Consider the following 22,993-nt stretch of genomic DNA (forward strand, 5'->3'; position numbering starts at 1 on the left):
TTGTTTAGAGACACAGTGCTCATATTCTTAGTTTAGCTTTAATTGTTAACCTACTAGACTAGTGGTTCCAAACTGGTAGGGGTATGGGGTTGAAGGAGGTGGCCGTGGTCTGAATGTGGCCCCTAGAAATAGACTTCACATCATTTAAAAATTCTTGATTGGTTGCCAGCATTCAAAAATCACAGAATTTGTATTTAAAACTCAGATTTTCAGGTGCTCTTAAAGAATTAGAAGATAATGGTGATATTGGGCCATTATAAAAACATTAAGTCCTCTTAGAGGCTATACATGGTGTCTCCAGTTCATTGCAGTTCCCACTATTTAAAATTTGTTGCTCTAAGTCCAAATGTTGGTCACCATTTATTTATTATACGGTTTGTGTTACCTTTCTTACAGCCAGCCTCCTCCACTCACTTATACTTTTGCATATGCTTCTGTAGGCATTTGATTCTATGACCCCTGGACTTTGTCAGCATCCCAAGGTAGCGATAAAGTGTGCCATCATTTATCTTTCTAAATAGCCTTCATTTACTAGGGCTTGGTGCACGGTAGACGTGCAAGAAATTTTTGCTGAACTCTCTGCTTTGTGTTATAAGAATAAGTGACAACATACAGTGATGCAGGATAAACATAGTAAGCGTGGTATTGATACTGTCAGTGTGAGAGCCCATATACTGCCCAGCAGGTTGGAGATGAGAGCTCCCTGTAGAGTAGCTGCTTCAGCCAGATGACTGGCTGATTGCTTGAAAACATTCTATATATCACAGCAGTGTGCAGCAAAATATCTTAATTTTAGTTATTTTTAAATGTACTGCACTTTTCATTCTTTGGAGAGACTTTGACATATTCTCTCAACGTATTGATTAGTGCATATTTGCCACTAGACTTTGGCAAATTTAGTCTTATGTCGCCCACCTCATATTCTTGAACTGGAGCTTGCAATTTATGGGGTCACTTCAGGATCATAGTTCCACAGTCAGAATGGCTTATCTCACGTGTGTCAAGTACTGAAAACAGTTTTTTAGCTGTATTTTCTTGTGCCCTTCTTCCCCCATTGTTACTTCCTCTCATCCTCATAAGGTTGGGGGAAGGGATGGGTTATCTAGGCAATTTGTGGAGAGCTGCCAAGTTCAAAAGCATCTCTCTTCTTTCCTTTGTATTCCCACGCATTCTTTTCCCACCTGCTTTCTTCCAGTTCTCAATTTTATTTAAAATGAACAGATATGCTTGTTTTCCATAACTAATGCTTTACATTCAGTCGATTAAATATCCCATAACTATAGTTTACATTCTGAAAAAAGTACATTTGAACTCTTTGGTCTATTTATGCTGTGTCTTAAGTTTGTTTAGGCTGCTACAGACAGAGTGGCTTATAAACAACCGAAATTTACTTCTCATGGTTAAGGAAGGTGGGAAGTTCAAGATCAAGGTGTGGGCAGATTCGGTGTCTGATGAGGGCCCTTTCACTGGTTCACAGATGACCATGTGTCCTCACACAGTGGAAAGGGAGAACTCTGGTCTCTTCAGCCCCCTTTAAGGGCAGTGATCACATTCATGAAGGCTCCACCCTCACGACCTAATGACTGTCCAGAGGCCCTACCTCCAAATACCATCCACATTGGGGATTGGGCTTCAACATGAATGGGGGGGAAAATATTCCATCCACAGCATGCTATTTCTCAGGTAGAAGATGATATATAAATACTTGATCATTACTACCATGTCTTTGACAATGAAGTACATTAGTTGTCACCTTTGGGGATTGTGTCTGTCGTTATTTCTGGGGGGAGTTGAAGGTTTGGCTTTCATGTACCATAGTGTGACGTAAATGTAACCTTAAAGAGCACAAGAAGGTGAGAATAAGCTTGGAATAAAATGTATACCCTATGCTTAACAATATTAATAGAGTTCTAATTTGATAGTTATATATAATGTAAATAAGGGTGCTGTATAAACTATGATCTATAGGTCCAATCCAGCCACTCCCATTTATGCATTGTATATCTGGCTGCTTTCCTGCCACAGTTAGAGTTGAGTTAGTTGCAGAAGCTGAAGATATTTATTGGTCCTTTACATTCCTGTCAGTTGTATTCTGTGCTTAAGGGTACCTTCAAGTTCAGCTTCTTTTGCCAGGCCACCTTAAATTGTCTCTGTGTATCTGCAGAGCTGATTATATTATTGTGTTGGCCATGTGAACTTTTTGACATGTGTAATGTGCTGTACAAATTCATTGAAGTTTTTTTCCTAATTTGTCTGAGCACAGAAACAAACCTTAATGCAGCACATCCTACGCTGTGACTATGAGGCCTGTCGACAATATCTTATGAATCTTGAGCAAGCGGTTGTTTTAGAGCAGAATCTACAGATGCTACAGACATTCATCAGCCACAGATGTGATGGAAATCGAAATATTTTGCATGCTTGTGTATCAGTTTGCTTTCCAACCAGCAATAAGGAAACTAAAGAAGAAGAGGGTGAGATTAAGAACTGTAACATGATCTTTAAGAGGAATTTTGGGCAATTTTGAAAATATAAAAATTATTAAAGAAAATCACTGTAAAGAATTTGTATGTACTTTTACTTTGCTTTGTAAAATCTAGGAGTCTCAGAAGGTAAAAATGCCTGTTAGGATGAACATGTAACATGAATAAATAAAATTTTTATCAATGTGTTTCTGTTGCCTTAAATTCTAATTTCTCTGTTAAGTACAAACTGTATATATGATACTTAAGAGCTTTACTGATTTTATAATTGCTGGTGACTTATATTACCATGGGAATTATTTAGCAGGTTAAGTCAAATTATATTGAGAAGTCAAATTATATTGAGGCAACTCTTATCCCAATTTTCAGAATGTAGAGGGAAAAATAACCTAGTGAGTTGTTAGATGTTTTTGGAAAAGTAAATAAGCTTTTTGCCATAAAGTTTTTAATTGGCTAAGTGAAGGGGGAAACTGAAAACCTAAAGTGTAACTGTGTAATTCATATGGTTTTCCTTATTTTGAATTCTGCAGTTGATATTCTGGTAGCTACGTTTTTGAACAGTGGTTTGCAAGTTTCTGACCTTTATCTCGTTATCGTTGACTGACTAAAGGATTATAAGTAGTGTATAAATGAAGATTGAGGTACTGATATGTAGGCCTTTTCTTCCTTGGTAGTGAAAGCTAAATTTCAGCCTACTTGTGAATAACCTTATTTTTTATCTTTGGGGGTTGAAAAGTAAGGCAGAATAAGGAAATAATTCACATTAAAGGTCATAGTTCATTCTAGCTTAAGTGTTGCTCTAAGGAGGGAAAATTAAGCTGTTATCACTAGTATGTGAATTAGAATACTAAAACACTTAGCAGTTAGCATTTAATGGCCTGTACATACTTCATCTCTTAGTTATTTTTGAAGTTTAAATTGATCCTAATTTTTTTCTCTTATGTTTCAGAAGCAGAGCGCTCTGAAAGAAATACATTTGCAGAAAGGCTTTCTGCTGTTGAGGCCATCGCAAATGCAATATCAGTTGTTTCAAGTAATGGCCCAGGTAATCGGGCTGGATCATCAAGTAGCCGAAGGTAATGTGATTTTTACCAGGAAAGTTTAATTGGTGGAAACATAATCCAAGTACAGAAAGAAATGTATCTCTTTCCTATCATATGCATGAATTGGTGGGTCCTTTTGTTTTGTTTTTGTTCCTCCCAATATCAACCTGGGAAAAATACCTGACGATATCTAGTTAGAGTTTAGGTGTAAAACAGTAGGACCTAGGGTCCTTCAAAAATTTGAGGTAATTTAGACAAGTAGTTCAAACTTGATTCTTTGAATGTGTTTTAAACTCATCATTCGTGTTTCCTAGGAAGTTATTTTCTTTAGTTGGAGAACAAGTAATATAATAATTGAGAGAACCTCAATCTTTTATTTTCAGATTGTTTACTTAGCTCAGTTTCTCAGACGTCCTAAAGATCTGGGAAGAAATGAAAGGCTGATGTATATTATGAATGTTTGGTATTTTAAATTTTCAGGCTTTCTGAGTTGTGAGATGGACACTTTATAACACATTAAAAATTACTAGATGTTTGAATAGATGAAGACTATAAAGAATTCAGGATACAGCTGTCTGTAGTTTTTTTTTTCCCCTGAAGGAAAACACATTTATATTAGACATGAGAGCCAAAATTCTTGGATACTTCACAAATCATTAATGGAAGCACTGCTCACTGTGCTAATGTGATAGGTTGTAAAGTCTACTTAAAACGAAGACACTCTTTTGCTTATTTTCTGTTCTATATTCAACTTTCCCTTTAAAAATGATTCTTCTAAAATTGGTTCCAACTTGATAGCTTCCCAGGTTCAAAAACATCCTGAAGTGAGGTTTATCAAAAACTAGTTATGGGTAACCAAATTATAATTTAAAATAGTACAGAAACATTATGTAGACTATGCAAAATGGAAATTATCATTTGTTTAGGACTACACTAGGCAAAATGTTTGGTCTAAACTGGAAAACAACTTAAATTCTTCATGAAGAAATTAGTGTCTGAATTATTTCAGGTATTTCATTTCCTCAGGGAAAATACAGGTGCAAATCAAGTTGGACTCTGATATGGTTGGTCCAATGCCAGTGCTGCCATCTTTTTTTCATGTAAGGATTATTTTGAAGGCAAAGACTAAAAGGAGCTTCAAGAGTGGGTGATGTGTTGCTCACAGAAATAATTTGCAGAGTAAGCTCCTTTGAGGCATTTGCCGAAGATTTCACTGCAGTGCTCTTAACCAGTTCAAACTCAGGGCTGCCGGTTGAACAGATGAAAGCACAGGAGTCTTATTATCCACGCCGGGCATTAGGAAGTCCACAGACTCTGCTTCATTGAAGTGAAACCCTCCTCTAGCCTACAATGGATTTTCTAGGCGATACCCCTTGATGAGTATGCAGGCTGGGATTCATGAGCTGTAAGCTCAAAACTGATGCAATTTCAATATTGAATGGAGTACTGTTAAATGCCTTCAGATGATGATTTGACTCAGAAGTTTTGTTATGTGACTCAATAGTGCCTGAGTACAAAGGGCAGATTTAGTGGAAAGCTTGATTGATGCATCTGATTGCAGGTGTATGTACTCTAGAGATTATTAATCTGGAAGACACATGACCTTCGCTTTTTTGTCACAGTGGTATGTTTGAACATGACTGGATTCTAAGGCTTCTGTAGCATGGATATAACGTGCTTACAAAGAGGAAATTACATCAACCTTGAATTCTTCCATATTGTCAGAAAATACGATGACTCCAGGCAAGCCTATACGAAGAAATGTCAAAACTCTGAATCTTAGCAGCCAAGGTGGTATCTCCTCAGTATTGTCCTCAGCCACTGAGGATACAGGTGAATCTTCATGAATTGTGTACAACATCTTGAAGAATAATTTTCTTTTTTTTGTTTTTTTTGTTTTTTGTTGTGAAAGAATCTGTATGAGGAGCTGGGCATTGTACTTAAAAATGTTCCCAAGACCTAATGAAGAAAAGAGGTAGAGGACAATTTTTTTAAATGACAAGGAATGACCCCCTCATATAATATTGAATTGACTACATCACAACAACAAAGTTGGGAGTTTGCAAGTTCAAGATGAGACTATGGTCTCAATTTATCTTCATTTATTCTTAATGTGCTCTAGGCTAGAGGTTGGAGAATAGCCCATATATGTTTTGTTTGGCCTGTGCAATGTTAAAATTTTTTTTTCTTTAAAATTTGAATGCCTTTAGATGAGCATGTATGCCTCTAGTTTGCCATGACCCCCTACTTCTTACACCTGACTGCCCTTTCCTCAGTTTATTTTACTTTCCAGGCCCAGTAGGCATTGTGTTTGTGACCCTGGTGTAAGCATTCTTCTTGATAAGCCCAAAACATGCATTTATTTTCAGGTTATTTGCAGTGCCTCCCAATTACCGCTGATTTTTTTCTCTCTGTGTGTTTTGAGTAAGACACATTAGGATACCAAGTGTCTATGTTGAGCTTATTTAAAATTGTGTAGGAGCATCACAGTGTGAAGTCACCCGGGTGTGTGCTGTTACTGGTAAGGAGCCTGCCATGCTCTTTGGGTGATATCTTGGACAGGGAAGTGACCTTGACTGAAAGAATCATAATCACTGTTCCCTGCTCCCTTCCATATTATAAAAACTCTTGAACTCAAAGATTTCTAAATTGGGAGAGAGAAGACACCAGTACCATAAAAGAATTAACTATAGGTATTTTTTAATAGTGCGTACTATAATAGCTAGTATATTTTTTGAGACATTAAAATTTACTTTGTAGAATCTTCCAAAAAATGTTTCTCTTCCCCAAGGTACATCATCATACACAAGCCTTATAAAATAGATGGGTTCCTGAAAGTAGCTTCTAAATGCATTTTTAAAAAATTTTACTCATAAAACTGAAAATGTATTGCTATGGAAAAACACACTTACCCTCGGATTAAATAATAATTAGAGAGTCAAACATTAATACAAATATTTCTGAATTACTTATTTGCAGACATATAATGCTCACCTGGTAAGGTGTTAGGTTTTTCACATCAGAAATGTCATGTCTTTGGGATTAAATCTGCCTGGGAGAAAGCAGTCCCTTATGTGTTGCCTGGCCCTTAAAATTGAATTCTTACTCTTTATTCATTTAGAAGCTCTAAAATTGTGGCCAAGTGGAAGGATTTGCCTTATGTGCTCTCTCTTAATTGCTGCTAGTTTTTAATGTGTTAATTTTGTAGCCTTTGTAAGCTTTTATTCAGAGGTATAGATTTTTGTACAGGTAGTTTACTAGTTCCCCTAATGAGGTCTGTGTTTGTGATTATTTCTTTATCTTTTTAGCAATGTGCACACCTGTATAGCAGGAGAAAAAAAAATCACGCCCAGATATTAATCTAACAACACATTTTACAAGCTCCAGTTTCATTCATTAATTTCCTTGGGATGAAGTTGTACTGTTAAAAAAACTTTTTTGTATAAAAAATAAACCTAAATTGGTCTTTGTTTGAAAACTACTTACTGTGTGGATATTAGTTCCATTGCTTTTGAGAGCACAGAAAAGGGGTTTAGTGGGCTAACAGTATTGGTTTTGTGCTAATCAGTATGTTTTGCTAATGTCTACTATTGAACTTAATTCTTACTGATGATAAACAGGGGACAGAATTTTTTTTTGTTTTAATGTTCAGCTGTTCATTTATCTTAACTGTATGAAAGATTATTTCCTAATCTTAACTTCACTGCAACTTTTGTTCCCGGTGCTTAAGTTTCTGTGGGAGCTTAATATAGTGGTTTTAGTGCTGAACTGGGTACTAGGATCCCCCAGTTCCATTTCTATCCCTTGCTGACTTATTCTGTGATTCCAGAATTGGCATTTGTACTTCACTTTCCTGCCTGGAGTATTTGCCTGTAGAACAAACTTTCATCTCAGATGAGAAGTTCTGTGCACCTTATCCTTACACTTAGACGTGGTAGTGAGCTCTGATTTTGTCCATGTTCTTCTAGTTTGAGATTACGGGAAATGATGAGACGTTCATTGAGAGCGGCTGGTTTGGGTAGACATGAAGCTGGAGCTTCATCCAGTGACCACCAAGATCCAGTTTCACCCCCCATAGCTCCCCCTAGTTGGGTTCCTGACCCTCCTGCAATGGATCCTGGTAAGATCTGTTATTTTATTCAGTGTTTAACAAAAAGACAGGGTTGTGAAAGAAAAGAAATAAACATTTCAGTGGGATATTTAGAAATCTGAAATTGTTAAAATTAGCATAATGAGTATTATAACTAGCTTACATAGATTTGGTTTAAGATGTTTGTAACTTAAAAATAAAAATTCTAGAAAGTCTTGTTAGATATCCCTCTTCTGCTGAAATACATATTTCTATACTGGTAAGAAGCTAGCTAATAATATATCAAGATAAGTCAATAGTTTGCCTAGTGGATTCCTTCTATTATAGTTTGGAAAAGAAGCATCCACTTAAGCCTCTGTCCGATTTCACCTTTGGCTTGCAGAGAAAAGCCTTAAGGCCAGTTAAAAGAACATGTTAGGGATATGTTGCCTATAATGATGTACATCCTGCTGTTCTGTTTACTGAAAGATGGTGACATTGATTTTATCCTGGCCCCTGCTGTGGGATCTCTTACCACAGCAGCGACTGGCACCGGTCAAGGACCAAGCACCTCCACCATTCCAGGTGAGAATCTCTACTATTTTATCTACCTAGGCATTTGGAAGATAAAACTAAACACTTTGTATATAGGTTTCTACAGTTCTACACTTTATCTCAAGGAGACTTCTTGGCTTGAAAAATATCTAATTCTGTGACTTATCTTCTGTATATCAGTGAAGTTGTGGTGTGCATGTGCATATATTTCATCAGTTGAGATTTATAAAATGTGTTAATGTGTTTAAATTCTCTGTAATGAAGTTATTAATTTGTTACCAATACTCAAATATTTTTCTTGTGGTTTATTTGATAGATACTCGGTATATTATTCTAGAACAGTCTTTCACTCTGTTTTGAACACTTTTGTTACCAAGTGGATCTGCTTAATTACAGGTCCTTCCACAGAGCCATCTGTAGTAGAATCCAAGGATCGAAAGGCCAACGCTCATTTTATATTAAAATTGTTATGTGACAGTGTTGTCCTGCAGCCCTATCTACGAGAACTTCTCTCTGCCAAGTAAGAAGTTTAATATACTTTTGATATGAAGATTTAGCTTTACTCCTTTTACTGTTAAGTTGATCTTGCAACATATGGAACAACAATTATTTTAATTGAATTTAAAATTTATCGGAATCTAGCATTGTATTTTCCATGTTACTAAGTAAGCTCTCTTTAGTGAAAGAGGCCTTCTCGATATACACTAAATGAATAGTTTGATTTTATGTTAGCTTGATGAGGGTGTATATTTATATGTTAAAAAGATCACAGTATAGTTGCTCTCAAATGTTGAATCCATAAATTAGTTATATCACTGTCACCTGGAGAACTTTAAAAATTATACACATTCTTCCCCAAGCTCTACACTAGAAGTATAACTCAGCAGGTCTGAAATGGGGCCTGGAATCTGTATTGTGAAAATCCAAGGATGATTCTTATGGTTTCTTTGGAAATCTTGGCTTACGGAATCATCATGAGATCATACAGAGCTTTTGATAAGTATTCTGTTGTAAGTGCTCATTAACCGTTAATAGGTTACATCTCTACCTGCAACTTGATTGTTTATCTTCCTTTACAAACTCATAATGATGAGTGTTTTTATAATAGTTATTAATCTGTGCCAAGCTCTACTTGCATTAACTCTTATTCTAGATATAACTGTCTGGAGTAGATAATGTTATCCCCACTTTACATTTGCAGCAGTGGGCTTAGAGGTTAATTAACTTGCCCAGGCTCACAAAACTATTGAGTGGCATAGCTGGAATTCCAGCCCTGGTATGTGTCTTTATTACAGAACTGGGACTCCCAGCTTGACCCTTATGTCACCTTCCCTATTTAGTACAAGAAGGTGTTATGAGTTTTTTTATCTTTGAGGGCGAGGGAGTTTTCATGTTTAAGTCTTACTGCCCTTTGGATGAAAATGACCAAATTTATGAAATTATGATTTAATGAAGGCTGCCCCACACTAGTAAAATAAGTCATTGGATTATAAACAGAGTTATTATGACAGAAGCATCTTAATAATTTATTAGTGGTTTGAGGCATAGATAAAAATGGTTTATATATGGATACATACAGTATATCTTTCTGTTTTTATTTTCTCAATTGTCATTTTTTTGCATTTATGGTGTTTTTAATCATATTATCTTTGTATAATTTCCTCGTGGTGGTGTCTAAAAAGTTATTTTATGTTCTTATTCCCTTTCTCTTTGTTGTTAATTCATTTTATATTTCTACAGTTCATTTCTGTTTCACTAGTGCTTTATTTTAGTACCCTCACAGTGGTTGACTTTTTCCTCCTTTATCTAAAAAACATATAAAATATCTGGAAAACACCCAATATGCCACTGTATTCATAAGCTGATGTTACTAGGAGAGGCAGTGTTCTTTTTTTTTTTTTTGCTCTATGCGGGCCTCTCACTGTTACGGCCTCTCCCGTTGCGGTTGGGAGCGCAGGCTCAGCGGCCATGGCTCACGGGCCCAGCCACTCCACGGCATGTGGGATCTTCCCGGACCGGGACACAAACCCCTGTCCCCTGCATCGGCAGGTGGACTCTCAACCACTGCGCCACCAGGGAAGCCCAGAGGCAGTGTTCTTTTGCCTGACTTTTAGGTGATAAGTATAGAGATGATCAAACTGGCCCTTTTTGCTTTTTTATACTACAGATACAGGAGAATTTCCTAGAGTTGCTAACACAGTTTCCTAAGTGATGTATCTGGGAATTATTTACCATGGAGATGACTCAGTAAGAAAAGGGTTTTTTCTTCTTTTTTTATTGAAGTATAATTGACTTATTATGTTAGTTTCAGGTGTACAACATACTGATTTGATAATTTTTTACATTACAAAATGACCACCACGATAAGTGTAGTTACCATCTGTCACCATACAAAGTTACTACAGTGTTATTGATTATATTCCCTATGCTGTCCTCATGACTTATTTTATAACTGGAAGTTTGTACCTCACCTATTTCACTCATTCTCCTAACCCCCTGCCCTCTGGCAACCAGTAGTTTGTTCTCTGCATCTATGAGTCTGTTTCTGCAAGAGGCTTCCCTTTTCTCCACATCCTCGCCAACACTTGTTATTTGTTGTCTTTTTTGATAATAGCCATTCTGACAGATGTGAGGTAGTATCTTACTGTGGTTTTGATTTGCATTTCCCTGATGACTAGTGATGTTGAACTTATTCACGTGTGTGTTGGCCATCTGTCGTATGTCTTATTTGGAAAAATGTCTGTTCAGGTCTCCGGCCCAGTTTTTAATCAGATTGGGTTTGTTTGATGTTGAATTGTATGAGTTCTTTGTATATTTTGGATATCAGTCCCTTATTGGATATATCATGGGCAAATATCTTCTCCTGTTCAGTAGGTGGGCTTTTCATTTTGTTGGTGGTTTCCTCAGAAACTTTTTAGTTTGATGTAGTCCTGTTTGTTTGATTTTGCTTTTGTTTTCCTTGCCTGAAGAGGCAGATCCAAAAAAATAAAACTAAGACCAGTGTTGAAGAGCATACTGCCTGTGTTTTCTTGTAGGAGTTTTATGGGTTCAGGTCGTACATTTAAGTCTCTAATCCACTTCAAATTTATTTTTTTATATGGTGTGAGAAAGTAGTCCAGTTTGATGCTTTTGCAGTTAGCTGTCCAATTTTGTCAACACTATTTATTGAAGAGACTGTCTTTTTCCCCATTATATATTCTTGCCTCCTTTGTCATGGGTTAATTAACTTGCCCAGGCTCACAAAACTAGTGAGTGGCATAGCTGGAATTCCAGCCCTGGTATGTGTCTTTATTACAGAACGGGGACTCCCAGCCTTGACCCTTATGTCACTTTCCCTATTTAGTACAAGGTGTTTTGAGTTTTTTATTTTTGCAAGGCCCTCTCTTCTGTTCCATTGATCTCTGTGGCTTTTTTTATGCTAGTACCATACTATTTGATTAATACAGGTTTGTAGTACTGTTTGAAATCAGGGAACATGATGCCTCCAGCTTTGGGTTTTTTTCCCTCAAGATTGCTGTGGCTGTTTTGGGGTCTTTCATGGTTCCATATAAATTTGATGATTATTTGTTCTAGTTCTTAGAAAAATGTCCTGTGTATTTTGATAGGGATTGCATTAAATCTGTAGATTGCTTTAAGTAGTTTGGTCATTTCAGTAATACTGATTCTTCCAATCCATGAGCAAGGTTTATTTTTCCATTTCTGGTCATCTTCAATTTCTTTCATCAATGTCTTATAGTATTCCACATATTCCAAGTACAGGTCTTCTACCTCCTTGATTAGATGTATTCCTAGGTAGTTTGTTATTTTTGATGCAATTGTAAATGGGATTGTTTTCTTAATTTCTCTTTCTGATAGTTTGTTTTTAGTGTATACAAATGCAGTAGATTTCTGCATATTAATTTTGTTTCCTGCAACTTTACTCAATTCATTTATTTGTTCTAATTGCTTTTGGGTGGAATCTTTAGGGTTTTCTATATGTAGTATATGTCATCTACAAACAGTGATAATTTTACTTCCATCTTTCCAATTTGGATGCCTTTTTGTTCTTTTTCTTATCTAATTGCTGTGGCTAGGCCTTAAAATACTTTGTTGAATGAAAGTGGTGAGAGTGGGCATCCTTTTCTTGTTCCTGATCTTAGAGGAAATGCTTTCAACTTTTCACCTTTTATTATGTTAACTGTGGGCCTGCCAATATGTGGCACTTATTATGTTGAGGTATGTTCCCTCTGTACCCACTTTCTGGAGAGTTTCTATCATAAGTGGATGTTGAATTCTGTCAGAATCCTTCTCTGCTTCTACTGTGGTGATGATACAATTTTATTTTTCAGTTTGTTAATGTGTATCATGTTGATTGATTTGTGGATATTGAACCGTACTTGCATCCTGAGATAAATCCCCTGCTTCATCATTGTATATCATCCTTTCCATTATTGCTGAATTTGGTTTGCTGATATTTTGTTGAGGATTTTTGCATCTCTGTTCATCAGTGATATTGGCCTGTGATTGATTAATTAATTAAAATGTTTTGTGATGTCTTGGGTTTTGGTATCAAGGCGATGCTGGCCTTGTAGGATGAGTGTGGAAGCATTTCTTCCTCTTAATTTTTTGGGGAATGGTTTGAGAAGGATAGGTGTTAAGCGCTTAAATGTTTGGTAGAATTCATCTCTGAAGCTGTCTGGTCATGGACCTTTGTTTGTTGGGAGTTTTTAAATTACCGATTCAATTTTATTACTGGTAATCATTCTGCTCATATTTTCTATTTCTTTCTGATTCAGTCTTGGGAGATTGTATGTTTCTAGGAGTTTATCCATTTCTTCTAAGTTGTCCATTTTATTGGTGTGTAATCGTTCATAGTAAATCTCTTATGATCCTTTGTATTTGTTTGATCTTGGTTGTAACTTCTCTTTCAATTCTGATTTTATTTATTTGAGCTTTTTTCTTGGTTGAATCTGGCTAAAGGGATACATAAGTGTGTTTTGGAGTAAACAGAAGGGAGAAGTATGTTTATTCTACAGTAAGCAGCTTCATGAAAATGAAGTTTGAGTAGAACCATGAGAAATAGGGAGAAGAGGGAACAACAACATGGAGAAGTATGAATATTACGAGGAACAGTAATTCATCCAATTCAGAGTGGAGGATTAGAAAGAAGAGAACAACAGCCAGTGGATCTGAAAAAAATAGGTTAAAATCACTACTTTGGTCTCTGTTCTTCGGGCTTGAATCCTCTCAATAATGGCCTTTGTTAGATTGTAATAGTATCAAAGTGGGATTATAAGAATAGTAATGAGATGGTGGTATAAAAGAGATGAAAATAGGCAAGAGTAGAAACCAGAGTCAAGGCTATGTTTATATGTCTGTCATAGCCTTTAATATGTGTGTTGTAATAAACTGAACTATTGAGTTGTTGAAAATGGAAAAGAAAGATGAAATGCAGAAGTTTAAAAATTGCTTTAGAAGGAATACTTTGTGAAGAACCAAAATTTTTGTCTGAAGTTACTTGGGACAGTGATACTGTTGGGTGACGTAGATAAGTCAGGTAGAGAGCAGGTTTGCGGAGAAAGATGATTTGAGTTTTAGACACATTGAATGTAAGATACCACTGGGAAATCCCAAGTAGGCTTATCAAGTAAACAAGTGTAGGTGTTGGAACCGTATTATTGTGAGAGAAGTGGTGGTTGCTATGGCAGAAGAGAGAGAGAGGCACAAACGGCTGAGGACTGACTTCTGGGAAATGTGAGGGGTCTAGGAGGAAATAGAAATTCAGTGAAGAATGTTTAAATACATTTTAAAGAGGAAACTCGTAATAATAATAGCTAACACTTAACTGAATACTTGTTTTTTTGCTAGGCACTGTGCTGAAACCTTTTAAGTAATAATTCATATAATCCTCCTCACAATAGCTTGAGATAGAGCCTGTTACTATGCTCACGTCTAGAAAGTGTTAGTTTACTCCAGAGCCCTTGCTGGTCTATTCTTTAGTGTCACTAAAGCCAAGAAAGTAGACCGTGGTTTAGAGAGACAGAGGTTCCACAAAGTGGCTTTAAGTGAGGTAATATGAGGCCAGAAAATACTACTGATGGTTTTCTTTGAATGGTGAGACATTATTTACTAAGACAAAACTGTTTTTTTGTTTGATCATGAACATATGTTAACTTTCATAATCAGGAAGGACAGTAATTGATAATATTTTTATATACAATTTTTCTCATTTTAGGGATGCAAGAGGTATGACCCCATTTATGTCAGCTGTAAGTGGCCGAGCTTATCCTGCTGCAATTACCATTTTAGAAACAGCCCAGAAAATTGCAAAAGGTAATTTATTTCAAGTTCTAAAAGGGTTGCTTATTTTTTAATTTGAATAGATTCTCTTCTATAATTATTCAAACCTAATTTCTGTATATGGAAATGATACTGATTAGAAACTGTCAAGATAATTCTTTTGCTTATGTGTATGAAATTCATATGCTTATACTTTTTTCAAGCATATTGTACCTTCTAACTTTCCATCAAAAAGCAGCTGGTATAAATTTCCTTCAATTAAAAAAAAATTCCATAATGGATTGTGTAATGATTAATCTTTTGAAAGAAAAGATGGATTACTCTTAGAACCTGTCCACGTGTTAATTCGTGTTAGTGATAAAATTTTATGGAAAGAACAGGCCAGAAGTCTTACTGTTCTTTCTGACTTGGATTTACTGCCTAACAGAAAGCATTAAGGAATATCAGTTCCTGCCAGCCAGCCTTTAAAAGATTTAGTAGTTATCTTTTAAAAAATACTGGCTATGAATAAATTATGTGATTGTCTATAATTTGTTAAGTAGAGCTAGAACTTGAATCTTAACTGCATGAGGTAGAGCTAATGACTCAGAAGGCTGATGTTTGATGTATTTGTATTGTCCTCATATGTGGTTATGATATAATTATGCTTTGCTTTACTTTGCACCAGAATTGACTAGATTTCCTTGCATTGTTGACTTTGTATGTCAATTTATTTTATTAATATATAGTAGTTTCTTATTTATACTATGTAAATGTTAGAGCTTTTCCATTTGAGGAAAGGAGTAGATGGCTGTAAGTCTTTTCTTGATGTATGAACTATTATGTTTTTAATCTTTTTAGCTGAAGTGTCCTCAAGTGAAAAAGAGGAAGATGTATTTATGGGCATGGTTTGCCCATCAGGTACCAACCCTGATGACTCTCCTTTATATGTCTTATGTTGTAATGATACCTGCAGTTTTACATGGACTGGAGCAGAGCACATTAACCAGGTAAGTTATTTTATATTTCCCTATATTTATGCTATCTAGGTTTTCTTTTCTTCCCTTTGACCATCACTAGAGTTATAGTTCTTAGCTTTGGAATTGCAAGTCTGGTATTTCCTTTTACTCCTGAGTTATAAAATTCTCCAAAGAAAATTAATTTGTATTTAATTCCTAAATAAATGAGGCAAAGGAGTTGACTGTTAACACCAGTTACAGGCTGTCATAAAAATTAGAAATCTTCGCTGGGTAGTATAATCTGATTCACAGCTCTTGATTTAGATTTTATAACTGTTATGCCTTTTTTTGGATGATACAGATTATTTTTGCCCTTCTGGTAATATTTGATTCCCATTTGTGTACCCATCTGTGACTGTTTCCCAGAGCACATTAATTTTGCTCTGCTGCTGTTGTGATTGAATTGTTTTAGAAAATACCAGAAATAATTATTGTGATGAGACATACATATCATTTTTCTAAAAAGTATATCCTTTTCATTTTAGGATATTTTTGAGTGTCGTACCTGTGGCTTGCTGGAGTCCCTCTGTTGTTGTACAGAATGTGCAAGGGTTTGTCATAAAGGTCATGATTGCAAGTGAGTGTGACTTTAGTTTTCTTTAATATTGTAAACTACTTAGATTCATATTCCCATATTAAAATAATCTGTACTGAGTCATGCTTTGTTTCATTATTCAGAAAGCATGAGGTTCTGTCAGGTTGCCCACGTTAAGCCACTGTGTGTATTAAAACGTAGTTTTTGATTTAAAGAGTACTTTGCAATGTTTGTTTGCTAGTTCTACTCTTTACATAAAACTAGCCTAATGTGCAAGAAATATGTGATCGTACATTGTGACTAGAATCAGTCTTTTAAGAAACATATATACAGAATGTTTCTGTCTGTGTTCTCCAGCCAAAGTCTCAGGCCCCCCTGTAGTAGGGTGTATTAGCAGGAAACCTCTGAAGGCATTAAGGGAATCATGGTTTGGCATGTGCCTTGTTTTTTTTTTGGTTTTTTTTTTTGCGGTACGCGGGCCTCTCCCGTTGCGGAGCACAGGCTCCGGACGCGCAGGCTCAGCGGCCATGGCTCACGGGCTTAGCCGCTCCGCGGCATGTAGGATCTTCCCGGACTGGGGCACGAACCCGTGTCCCCTGCATTGGCAGGCGGACTCTCAACCACTGTGCCACCAGGGAAGCCCGTGCCTTGTTTACTTCTTAAACTAAATGTAATAACCTTCATCCAGCAATAGAGTTGCTATGGTTAGTTTCTTAGTTTTCACAGACCTAAGAAGCAATAAAATTATCCCAGCACTAACATTTGCAGTGCCTCAGAGTCCCAGTAGGGACATCAGCTATAGCTGTGCCACAGGTGTGGATGTAAAAATAGTTTAAATAGAGAATTGCTTTGTAAAAATCATCTATTGTGCTTTATTTATTTTCTTTTTAACATCTTTATTGGAGTATAATTGCTTTACAATGGTGTGTTAGTTTCTGCTTTATAACAAAGTGAATCACCTATACATATACATATATCCCCATATCTCCTCCCTCTTGAGTCTCCCTCCCACCCTCCCTATCCCACCCCTCTAGGTGGTCACAGAGCACTGAGCTGATCTCACTGTGCTATGCAGCTGATTCCCACTAGGTATCTACTTTACATTTGGTAGTGTATATGTGTCCGTGCCACTCTCTCACTTCGTCCCAGCTTACTCTTCCCCCTCCCTGTGTCCTCAAGTCCGTTCTGTACGTCTGGGTCTTTATTCCTGTCCTGCCCCTAGGTTCTTCAGAACCTTTATTTTTTCTTTAGATTCCATATATATGTGTTAGCATACGGTATTTGTTTTTCTCTTTCTGCCTTACTTCACTCTGTATGACAGACTCTAGGTCCATCCACCTCACTACAAATAACTCAACTTCGTTTCTTTTTCTGGCTGAGTAGTATTCCATTGTATATATGTGCCACATCTTCTTTATCCATTCATCTGTTGATGGACACTTAGGTTGCTTCCATGTCTTGGCTATTGTAAATAGAGCAGCAGTGAACATTGTGGTACATGACTCGTTTTGAATTATGGTTTTCTCAGGGAATATGCCCAGTAGTGGGATTGCTGGGTCATATGGTAGTTCTATTTGTAGTTTTTTAAGGAAACTCCATACTGTTCTCCATAGTGGCTGAATCAGTTTACATTTCCACCAGCAGTGCAAGAGGGTTCCCTTTTCTCCACACCCTCTCCAGCATTTATTGTTTGAAGATTTTATGATGATGGCCATTCTGACTGGTGTGAGGTGATACCTCATTGTAGTTTTGATTTGCATTTCTCTGATGATTAGTGATGTTGAGCAACCTTTCATGTGTTTGTTGGCAATCTGTATATCTTCTTTGGAGAAATGTCTATTTAGGTCTTCTGCCCGTTTTTGGATTGGGTTGTTTGTTTTTTTGATATTGAGCTGCATGAGCTGCTTGTAAATTTTGGAGATTAATCCTTTATCAGTTGCTTCATTTGCAAATATTTTCTCGCATTCTGACGATTGTCTTTTCGTCTTGTTTATGGTTTCCTTTGCTGTACAAAAGCTTTGAAGTTTCATTAGGTCCCATTTGTTTATTTTTATTTCCATTTCTCCAGGAGGTGGGTCAGAAAGGATCTTGCTGTGATTTATGTCATAGAGTGTTCTGCCTATGTTTTCCTCTAAGAGTTTGATAGTTTCTGGCCTTACATTTAGGTCTTTAATCCATTTTGAGTTTATTTTTGTGTATGGTGTTAGGGAGTGTTATAATTTCATTCTTTTACATTTAGCTATCCAGTTTTCCCAGCACCACCTATTGAAGAGGCTGTCTTTTCTCCATTGTATATTCTTGTCTCCTTTATCAAAAATAAGGTGACCATATGTGCATGGGTTTATCTCTGGGCTTTCTATCCTGTTCCATTGATCTATATTTCTGTTTTTGTGCCGGTACCATACTCTCTTGATTACTGTAGCTTTGTAGTATAGTCTGAAGTCTGGGAGCCTGATTCCTCCAGCTCCATTTTTCTTTCTCAAGATTGCATTGGCTATATATGGGGTCTTTTGTGTTTCCATACAGATTGTGAAATTTTCGTTCTAGTTCTGTGAAAAATGCCATTGGTAGTTTGATAGGGATTGCATTGAATCTGCAGATTGCTTTGGGTAGTATAGCCATTTTCACAGTGTTGATTCTTCCAATCCAAGAACATGGTATATCTCTCCATCTGTTTGTATTACCTTTAATTTCTTTCATCAGTGTCTTAGTAGTTTTCTGCATACAGGTCTTTTGTCTCCTTAGGTAGCTTTATTCCTAGGTATTTTATTCTTTCTGTTGCAGTGGTAAATGGGAGTGTTTCCTTAATTTCTCTTTCAGATTTTTCATCATTAGTGTATAGGAATGCAAGAGATTTCTGTGAATTAATTTTGTATCCTGCTACTTTACCAGATACATTGATTAGCTCTAGTAGTTTTCTGGTAGCACCTTTAGGATTCTCTATGTATAGTATCATGTCATCTGCAGTGAGAGTTTTACTTTTTCTTTTCCGATTTGGATTCCTTTATTTCTTTTTCTTTGATTGCTGTGGCTAAAACTTCCAGAACTATGTTGAATAATAGTGGTGAGAGTGGACAACCTTGTCTTGTTCATGATCTTAGAGGATACTGTTTCAGTTTTTCACCATTGAGAGCAATGTTGGCTGTAGGTTTGTCATATATGGCCTTTATTATGTTGAGGTAAGTTCCCTCTATGCCTACTTAGTGGGTGGGTTTTATCATAAATGAGTGTTGAATTTTGTCAAAAGCTTTTTCTGCATCGGTTGAGATTATCATGGTTTTTATTCTTCAATTTTTAATATGTTTTGTCACATTGATTGGCTTGCATATAATGAAGAATCCTTGCATTTGTGGGATAAACCCCACTTGATCATGGTATATAATCCTTTTAGTGGATTCTGTTTGCTAGTATTTTGTTGAGGATTTTTGCATCTATGTTCATCAGTGATACTGGCCTGTAGTTTTCTTTCTTTGTGACATCTTTGTCTGGTTTTGGTATCAGGGTGATGGTGGCCTCGTAGAATGAGTTGGGGAGTATTCCTCCCTCTGCTGTATCTTGGAAGATTTTGAGAAGGATTGGTGTTAGCTCTTCTCTAAATGTTTGGTAGAATTCGCCTGTGAAGCCATCTGGTACTGGACTTTTGTTTGTTGGAAGATTTTAAATCACAGTCTCAATTTCAGTGCTTGTGATTGGTCTGTTTATATTTTCTATTTCTTCCTGGTTCAGTCTTGGAAGTTTATGCTTTTCTAAGAATATGTCCTTTTCTTCAAGGTTGTCCATTTTATTGGCATATAGTTGCTTGTAGTCATCTCTCATGATCCTTTGTATTGCTGCAGTGTCAGTTTTTACTTCTCATTTTTCTTTTCTAATTCTATTGATTTGAGTCTTCTCCCGTTTTTTTGTGATGAGTCTGGCTAACGGTTTATCAATTTTATCTTCTCTAAGGACCAGCTTTTAGTTTTATTGATCTTTGCTATTGTTTCCTTGATTTCTTTTTCATTTATTTCTGATCTGATCTTTATGATTTCTTTCCTTCTGCTAAATTTGGGGGGGGTTTTTTGTTGTTGTTCTTTCTCTAATTGCTTTAGGTGCAAGGTTAGGTTGTTTATTTGAGATGTTTCTTGAGGTAGGATTGTATTGCTATAAACGTCCCTCTCAGAACTGCTTTTGCTGCATCCCATAGGTTTTGGGTCATTGTGTTTTCATTGTCAGTTTTTTCTAGGTATTTTTTGATTTCCTCTTTGATTTCTTCAGTGATCTCTTGGTTAGTAGTGTATTGTTTAGCCTCCATGTGTTTTTATTTTTTACAGATTTTTTTCCTGTAATTGATACCTAGTCTCATAGCGTTGTGGTTGGAAAAGATACTTGGTATGATTTCAATTTTCATAAATTTACCAAGGCATGATTTGTGACCCAAGATATGATCTGTCCTGGAGAATGTTCCATGAGCACTTGAGAAGAAAGTGTATTCTGTTGTTTTTGGATGGAATGTCCTATAAATATCAATTAAGTCCATCTTGTTTAATGTGCCATTTAAAGCTTGTGTTTCCTTATTTATTTTCATTTTGGATGATCTGTCCATTGGTGAAAGTGGGGTGTTAAAGTCCCCTACTAGGATTGTGTTACTGTCGATTTCCCCTTTTATGGCTGTTAGCATTTGCCTTATGTATTGAGGTGCTCCTATGTTGGGTGCATAAATATTTACAATTGTTATATCTTCTTCTTGGATTGAGCCCTTGATCATTATGTAGTGTCCTTGTCTCTTATAATAGTCTGTATTTTTTCAATTTTATTTTATTTTATTTTTTATTTTTTTAAATAAAAGCCTCTTTCTTTCTTTATTTTTGGCTGTGTTGGGTCTTCGTTTCTGTGCAAGGGCTTTCCCTAGTTGTGGCGAGCGGGGGCCACTCTTCATCGCGGTGCGCGGGCCTCTCACTGTCGAGGCCTCTCTTGTTGCAGAGCACAAGCTCCAGACGTGCAGGCTCAGTAGTTGTGGCTCAGGGGGCTAGTTGCTCCGTGGCATGTGGGATCTTCCCAGACCAGGGCTCGAACCCATGTCGCCTGGATTGGCAGGCAGATTCTCAACCACTGCGCCACCAGGGAAGCCCAATAGTTTGTATTTTAAAGTCAGTTTTGTCTGATATGAGAATTGCTACTCCAGTTTTCTTTTGATTTCCATTTGCATGGAATATCTTTTTCCATCCCCTCACTTTCAGTCTGTATGTGTCACTAGGTCTGAAGTGGGTCTCTCATAGACATATACGGGTCTTGTTTTTGTATCCATTCATGCAGTCTGTGTCTTTTCATTGGAGCATTTAATCCATTTACATTTAAGGTAGTTATCAATATATCTGTTTCTATTACCATTTTCTTAATTGTTTTGGGTTTGTTATTGTAGGTCTTTTCCTTCTCTTGTGTTTCCTTCCTAGAGAAGTTCCTTTAGCATTTGTTGGAAAGCTGGTTTGGTGGTGCTGACTTCTCTTAGCTTTTGCTTGTCTGTAAAGGTTTTAAATTTCTCCATCAAATCTGAATGAGATCCTTGCTGGGTAGAGTAATCTTGGTTGTAGGTTTTTCCCTTTCATCACTTAAACTATGTCCTGCCACTCCCTTCTGGCTTGCAGAGTTTCTGCTGAAAGATCAGCTGTTAACCTTACGGGATTTACCTTGTATGTTATTTGTTGCTTTTCCCTTGCTGCTTTTAACATTTTTTCCTTGTATTTAATTTTTGATGGCTTGATTAATATTTGTCTTGGCGTGTTTCTCCTTGGATTTTTCATGTATGGGACTCTGCGCTTCCTGGACTTGATTGACTATTTCCTTTCCCATATTAGGGAGGTTTTTAACTGTAATCTCTTCAAATACTTTCTCAGTCCCTTTCTTTTCTTTTCTTCTTCTGGGACCCCTATAATTCGAATGTTGGTGTGTTTAATGTCCCAGGGGTCTCTGAGACTGTCCTCAAATCTTTTCATTCTTTTTTCTTTATTCTGCTCTGCAGTAGTTATTTCCACTATTTTATCTTCCAGGTCACTTATCTGTTCTTCTACCTCAGTTATTCTGCTATTGATTACTTCTAGAGAATTTTTAATTTCATATTTTGTGTTGTTCATCATTGTTTGTTTGCTCTTAAGGTCTTCTAGGTTCTTGTTAAATGTTTCTTGTATTTTCTCCATTCTATTTCCAAGATTTCAGATCATCTTTACTATCATTACTCTGAATTCTTTTTCAGGTAGACTGCCTGTTTCCTCTTCATTTGTTTGGTCTGGTGGGTTTTTACCTTGCTCCTTCATCTGCTGTGTGTTTCTCTGTCTTCTCATTTTGCTTAACTTAATGTGTTTGGGGTCTCCTTTTCACAGGCTGCAGTTTCGTAGTTCCCATTGTTTTTGTTGTCGGCCCCCAGGGGCTAAGGTTGGTTCCGTGGGTTGTGTAGGCTTCCTGGTCAAGGACACTGGTGCCTGTGTTCTGGAAGATGAGGCTGCATGTTATCTTTCTGGTGGGCAGGACCACGTCTGGTGGTGTGTTTTAGGGTGTCTGTGACCTTATTATGATTTTAGGCAGCGTCTCTGCTAATGGGTGGGGTTGTGTTCCTGTCTTGCTAGTTGTTTGGCATAGGGTGTCAAGCACTGTGGCTTGCTGGTCGTTGGGTGGAGCTGGGTCTCAGTGTTGAGATGGCATTCTGTGGGAGAGCTTTTGCTGTTTGATATTACGTGGAACTGGGAGGTCTCTGGTGGAACTCGGCTCTCCCACCTCAGAGGCACAGGCCTGATACCCGGCTGGAGCACAAAGACCCTATCAGCCCCATGGCTCAGAAGAAAAGGGAGAAAAAAAAAAGAGAAAAATAAAGTTATTAATTTAAAAAATTATTAAAAAGAAAAAAATTTAAAAGTAATTGAAAGAAAGAAGAGAGCAACCAAACCAAAAACCAAATCCACCAACGATAACAAGTGCTAAAAACTATACCAAAAAAAACCCAAAAACGGACAGAACCCTAGGACAAATGGTAAAAGCAAAGCTATACAGACAAAATCAAACAA

The 22,993-nt window shown here is 36.8% G+C and overlaps 1 protein-coding gene across 7 annotated transcripts in view; it reads left to right on the forward strand.

Annotated features, from left to right (window-relative positions):
- Window positions 1-22,993, forward strand: part of UBR5 (ubiquitin protein ligase E3 component n-recognin 5) — a 141,958-nt gene that overhangs the window by 78,841 nt on the left and 40,124 nt on the right. For 5 of the 7 annotated variants that reach the window (XM_067711586.1, XM_067711589.1, XM_067711588.1 and 2 more), the window contains exons 21-28: window positions 2,264-2,474; window positions 3,433-3,559; window positions 7,495-7,646; window positions 8,085-8,180; window positions 8,547-8,670; window positions 14,365-14,462; window positions 15,270-15,418; window positions 15,913-16,004. In XM_067711586.1, coding sequence (XP_067567687.1) covers window positions 2,264-2,474; window positions 3,433-3,559; window positions 7,495-7,646; window positions 8,085-8,180; window positions 8,547-8,670; window positions 14,365-14,462; window positions 15,270-15,418; window positions 15,913-16,004 — 1,049 coding nt within the window. The remainder of the gene's footprint in view (window positions 1-2,263; window positions 2,475-3,432; window positions 3,560-7,494; window positions 7,647-8,084; window positions 8,181-8,546; window positions 8,671-14,364; window positions 14,463-15,269; window positions 15,419-15,912; window positions 16,005-22,993) is intronic. The other 2 variants (XM_067711591.1, XM_067711587.1) reach the window with 2 other exon arrangements.

Source organism: Pseudorca crassidens, chromosome 17 (assembly GCF_039906515.1).
Source record: "Pseudorca crassidens isolate mPseCra1 chromosome 17, mPseCra1.hap1, whole genome shotgun sequence".
NCBI lineage: Eukaryota > Metazoa > Chordata > Mammalia > Artiodactyla > Delphinidae > Pseudorca > Pseudorca crassidens.